This window comes from Acartia tonsa, chromosome 14 (assembly GCF_053477335.1).
Source record: "Acartia tonsa isolate MP-2025a chromosome 14, ASM5347733v1, whole genome shotgun sequence".
In the NCBI taxonomy this organism is placed as follows: Eukaryota; Metazoa; Arthropoda; class Copepoda; order Calanoida; family Acartiidae; genus Acartia; species Acartia tonsa.
The window spans coordinates 41,812,588-41,818,325 of NC_137273.1; the positions used below are offsets into that span (position 1 = coordinate 41,812,588).

The 5,738-nt window shown below is 33.1% G+C and overlaps 1 protein-coding gene across 3 annotated transcripts; it reads left to right on the forward strand.

The window, feature by feature from the left end:
* Positions 1-1,176: 1,176 nt before the first annotated feature.
* Positions 1,177-5,536, forward strand: LOC145305510 (acyl-CoA-binding protein-like). Of its 3 annotated transcripts, none has more exons than XM_080147136.1 (6): positions 1,177-1,879; positions 2,660-2,714; positions 3,191-3,243; positions 3,695-3,753; positions 4,163-4,231; positions 4,921-5,536. In XM_080147136.1, the coding sequence occupies exons 1-5, from the start codon at positions 1,829-1,831 to the stop codon at positions 4,218-4,220; spliced, it is 276 nt and encodes a 91-aa protein (XP_080003262.1). In that variant the 5' UTR covers positions 1,177-1,828; the 3' UTR covers positions 4,221-4,231; positions 4,921-5,536. The 3 variants fall into 3 exon arrangements, with proteins under 3 accessions (XP_080003262.1, XP_080003263.1, XP_080003264.1); XM_080147137.1 differs by having other exon boundaries at positions 4,924-5,536; XM_080147138.1 differs by having other exon boundaries at positions 4,945-5,536.
* The last annotated feature ends 202 nt before the right edge of the window (positions 5,537-5,738 follow it).

Here is a 5,738-nt window from a genome sequence, read left to right on the forward strand (position 1 = left end):
TATATCCTTATTATATGTATATCCTATAAATCCTTTTTTCTGTAGCGAAGAATCTCGCTAACTGCTGAACCGACATGATCTTTGTGAGGTTGTAGGCTATTTTCTCTGTCCTTCCATATCCCTTCAAGAACCTGTATGGTAGAAAAATAGCCTAAAACCATCTCGGTAACTGTGTGAAGTAGTTATGAAAATCTTAAGCATCAGACAAAAAACTTACTACTTTATTTAATAGAATATACTTAGTACGTAATAACAGGATGTATGTCTCTCTGTCAGTTTATTTTTACTGAAGGTTCTCGCTAACCGCTAAACCGACATGGTTCTCCTTTACAGGGTAGCTTCTCATAGGTCCTGGGAGAGGGTACAACCACCCTCCCAAGAGAAATTACTCTTAGAAAAAAAATCACCACTCTTCCCCTATTTTTTCTTTCTTTTTAAAATTGAAATCAGAAATGGGGGTGGTCTACTCCCCCCTCCCTCAATAAAAAATTTATTAGCGAAGCTACTCTATAATCACTTTGTCAGTCCGTTATGCTATCGGAGAAACGTGATTTTCTCGGCTCCTGTTTTTGATTGAATAAGTTCACATTCTACATATTTTCATTGAGATTTGCCTTTTGGTTGGGGTGCTAGATATATTCCTAGATTTTCTTTTTTTCATGGTTTTCTCGACTTCTATTCAAGATAGACGGCTGAAATTTTCAGGGAATAAATAAATTCACATTCTACATATTTTCAAAAAGTTTCTTTACGGTTTGTCTATTTGTTGCAGTGCTAGACCGATTCCTAGATGTATAGGTTTTTGTGATTTTCTCTACTCATATTCTTGATAGAGGGTTTTAATTTTCAGGGATTGTATTAGTTTTCATTCTTAATACTTTCACTAAATTTCATTGAGATTTGCTTATTTGTTGGGGGGCTGAATTTATTCCTAGATTTTCACGTTATTATATATTTTTAAAAGGTTTTGTGATTTATATAAATAAGTTAAATGCTTATTTTTTACGACACTACTCTATAGTTTATATAGTTCCCAGAATTTCATCCTTGTATTTTACTTTTTATTTTTAAATAAAAAAAATGGGTTTTTGAATTCAACTACCCCCCCCCCCCCCTAATCAAGTTCCTCTAGAGGCCTCTAAGGGCGTAGTCGCTGGTCCCTATAATAGGATATACTTTGTACATAATAACAGGATGTCTGTTTGTTTGAACCAAAGAATCTCGCTAACCACGGAACCGATATGGTTCTCCTTAACAGGATAGCTTCTCATAGGTTTTTGGAAGTTTTATAACTATTTTGGAGAAGAGTATCACCATCCACCCTCCCAAGAGAAATTGACTTTAGAAAAAAAACTACCTCCTCCCCCCAAAAATGAATTTTAATTGCTCACTGATTTTAAGTTAATTTTTTTCCAGATGTCTATAAATAACTTTTGAGCTTCGCTACTTATGTATGTTGTCATCCATGTTTTTTTATTGAATTCAACTCTCCCCTCCTCAAGTGCCCCTAGAGGCCTTTAGGAGCGTAGACGCTAGTTCTTTTAAATAGAGTAATAGGATATCTTGTGTCTGTCAGTTCGCTATGGTTCTCCTTTACAGGTAGCTGCTAGTAGACTAAAATGTATTGATAATAGGTAACTAGGAAATTATTTAACTTATTTTTATTAGGAATGTACGTTTTTGTACGTTTTTTTACTTTTTTTATGTACGTAACGTATTTTTTTTGTGTACGTTATGTACGTTTTTTATTTTAAAAATTGGCTGGCCAGTCTGTAACTTTTTAGTTACTTATGAAAGTTGTCATGCTTGTTATTTGTAGAAATATAAAATGGGTCTTCAGGAAGATTTTGACGCCGCTGTTGACAGCATCAACAACAAGGTAATATTAAGTTAAAACAATAGAGGGGGAAGGGGTTAAATAACTGTATGTCCCTACCCCGTGGACCCTGTGCTATCTTTCAATTGGTTCTTTGAATATTAGCCAATAGCGTCGGATATATTAACACACTCAAGTCGCTACGAAAGAGTAGAAAGCAATTTGCTGGCAGACGAAAAAGGTCTCCCAAAACTTAAACCAGATAGTTATCTGGATTATATATTTATGAAGGGAACCACAACCTATGCTGTACAAAAGGTGTCCCCTAGATATCGGGTTCGAGTCTCAACATATAAATAATAGGTTGAAGTTGGGCGAAGTTTTGAGACCTGCCAATAAACTAGGGGCTATACTGTTGTTAGGAGGGTTAATTCAACCCCCATCCCTCTCGTATCAGTAAAACCTACCCGATAAATATGTTAATCCTTTTTGTAATGAAAAACTTAATTGGGCTAGTGGTTATCGAGATCTTCTAAAACAGGCACATTATACCACAAAAGTGTAGTATGATCAGGGAGGGAGGGAACATTGGGTTTTTATTACACTAGTACCCAAACAGTTTTAATAACGTCTTTTTAAATTATTCGTTTGCTTAAAAACTTCGGGGACTGTGTTTTGATTGGTTAGTTCATGACATGCAGTTGAGTGTCCAAACGTTTCAACCACTAATTGTAATATACAGAAGGGATAATCTTATGTAGGTATCATCATTGGGGATGTACATCAATTTATCGGCCATTGTCTTTTCTCTTTAGATCCCTGAGTATGCTATTCTATGTTTAGGTGAACAAAACCCTGGCTGATGACGAACTGCTGGAACTGTATGGTCTCTACAAGCAGGAATATTATAATGTTGATGTGGTACCCAAAATTGTCTAAAAAACAATGGGTACTGTAATTGGATTTTTATTGGTAATTTTTAAACTTGCAGTCTTCAACCAATGATTTTAATGCACAGAAGAATTAGTTTTATTTAACATTATTATGGAAGGAAATCAATTTATCGTCCATTGTCTTATCCCCTAAGATTTCTGTGGGTTGGGTTATACAACCACTCCAAGACCCTAGTACCAGCGTGGGGTTAACCTAACCTTAAAGAAGTTTATTAATGAAAAAAATAATTTTACCACAAATGAATACAAATACCTTTGTCAAAAAATTGCCTTTAGGACAAAGAATTTTTTTTGTATCTCTTAAAAGAAATTTAATCTTATGTTCCAATTGAAAAAAGATTTGTGTGGAGTATTGTTTCTTGCGATTTTTTTTCATAAAAAAAACAATTGTCCACATGTAAAACATTTTAATATTACCACTAGGCAACAGTTGGTGATGTGAACACTTCTAGGCCTGGCATGCTAGATTTTAAGGTATTGTCTTGTTTTTTAACCCGCAAGATCATAGGTTTGATTCTCGGCTTAACATCGTTGCCTCATAACTAAGGACAAAAATACTTAATACTGCCGCAGGGGTGTAAAATCTGCACAAGATTCTTTTTTTTCTGCTACAAAAAAAATATTTTTCAACCTAGTTAAAATTAAAGTTCCTATTATTCTTAGGATTTTTGTGTGTAGATTAGAGGACATGTAGCGTTTTCAAATATCTTTGGTTTTCTTGGTCGGATTTGAAAAAAAATTTCTGAATAAAAGAATCTGCTGTTATTTTCAGCTTATTATTATTTTATTTTTTAACGTATTTTTGTAATGTTTTTTCTCGCCAAATAGGATTATTTAGAATGACAAACCTATAGGTTTATGGCAATTGGGATTTAGGACCGGTTGGGTAGAATTCCTTCTCCTCCTTACATCAAGTATATTTTAGGGGAAGGCCAAGTGGGATGCTTGGGAGAAGAAGAAGGGAACCAGCCAGGATGAAGCTAAACAGGAATTTATTTTGTTAATTTCATTTACAGACAATTATTTACAGGGGAAGGAAGAGGACAATGGGCTATTTATTACACTAGTCCCCAAAGTTTTATAATGACGTTTTTATATTCGTTGGCTCAACAACTTTGGAAACTTTTATTAAACTTTGATTGGTTGGTTCATAAAAATAAGTGTCCAAACGTTTCAACCATTAATTGCAGTCTACAGATGGGTTAATTTTGTGTATCATATTTAATAATTCATTGATATATTTATCGGCCATTGTCTTATCCCTTTAGATCCCTGATTATTTTACTTGTACCTTACTTACTACATTATCTTATTCGTTGGCTTTAAAACTTTTGTTGAATTTGTAAAAAGCTAAAAAACTATGCCTTTTTTTTAAAATAACAAAATATATACGACAGGGCTATATTGACCTTGCTGGCAAGATGCTGGAGAAACACGGAGCCCGTGCATAATCTTAATCGAGGCAGGGAGGGGACATTGGATTGTTAATTACACTGGTACCCAAAGTTTTATAACCGAGCTATCTTATTTTAGTAGGTGTAGAATATATGTGGATATTATGGCAGTGGAAATTGTCGTTTATTTAGCTTGCTAACATAGAACTCGTTTATTGACCAGTTCGTTCATCCAGTAGGAGAGGAGGGGATGGTTTAAAGTAAATGGAAGGGGAAAATTGTTATTTTAGCCCGTTGCTTGTTTCATTTTATTAGAGAAACTAAAAATCTGGTATAAGATCCAAGTATTAATATATAGTTTCTTATTTGTTTTATTCGTTTGCTCAAAAACCTTAAATACCTACCTTTTTTGGAATTTGATTTGTTAGTTCTCAACTTTACAATATTTATCTATAGAAGTTATTTTGGTTCCAGGACAAACCTAGGAATCCCAAACGTCGGAGTGGACAAACGCAGGAGTGTTAAAATATTAATTTAATTAAGTTTTTCTATATATATTAGGTTAGGTTAAGATATGAATGTACCCGCAGGGGTTAGGCATTTAAAAACCTATAAGATAGTCTAAAATAGGTTAGGTTAGGTTAAGTGTCCACTCCGATGTTTGGGACTCCTGCGTTTGTTCTAGAACCGTTATTTTGTTTACAGTTATCCGAGATTTTTTATCTCTTTATCGTCCATTGTCTTATTCCTTTTTAAGAAGATCCCAGAAAATGATCCCTAGAAACCTGACTTGCCTAACGGAAAAATGAAATGGATGTACAGCACAAAAAGTGTCCTCTACTCTGATAATACTCTCCTCATGAAATATCTTCTTTCTAAAAAAAACTATCTCTGTGACAATCTTAATTGTGATTTCAATGCATTTTCTCTATCCTTTTCCAGTGTGACTTCGAATCAGTTTTTTATCAGCTGGATTAAAACCGGTTTTGAGCCATACTAAAATACTTATATCGTATTGTATTACAGACAATTTTAGATGAAAAATAAAATAGAAATCATAAAATCAATACCGGTTTTGTTGGACGGGCCTTTGGCCCCTCTAGGCTAACAAAACCAGAATTAATCTTTCCATTTACTATCCGCGGAAATCTGTCTATAATACGATGCGATAAATAACTATTCTTTGCATTTCAAACTTTTTTTTATATAAAATATCTCATTTTATTATCATAAATTCTCTAAAAAAAATCATTTTTTAATATCAAAATTTTATTTGTATAAAAAGAATTTTATTTTTAAACTTTTTGCAATTATTTTATGTAGGTATGTTCATACAAAATAAAATGTTTTTTATGATATAAATTTTCAATTTTGATGATGTTTTTTGTATAATAAAATAATTAGGATATTAGAAATACAACAAGGATCACAACATCCACATGTAGCCTTTCACAACCAAAATCATGTAGGTATGGACAAAATAAAACTCTTTTTAATGCTCTTACATTTATTTCTATTATGTTTGGCCATATAGGAGACATAAGCAAGAGCAAACATTGTTTAATATTCATATTG

Excerpts from the sequence above, each read along its gene's own strand:
- LOC145305510 (XM_080147136.1), top strand. The coding sequence starts at position 1,829 with ATGGGTCTTCAGGAAGATTTTGACGCCGCTGTTGACAGCATCAACAAC. Across the intron at positions 2,715-3,190 it reads ACTGTATGGTCTCTACAAGC|AGGCAACAGTTGGTGATGTG; the intron begins AGGAATATTATA and ends AATATTACCACT. Across the intron at positions 3,754-4,162 it reads ACCAGCCAGGATGAAGCTAA|ACAGGGCTATATTGACCTTG; the intron begins ACAGGAATTTAT and ends AAAATATATACG.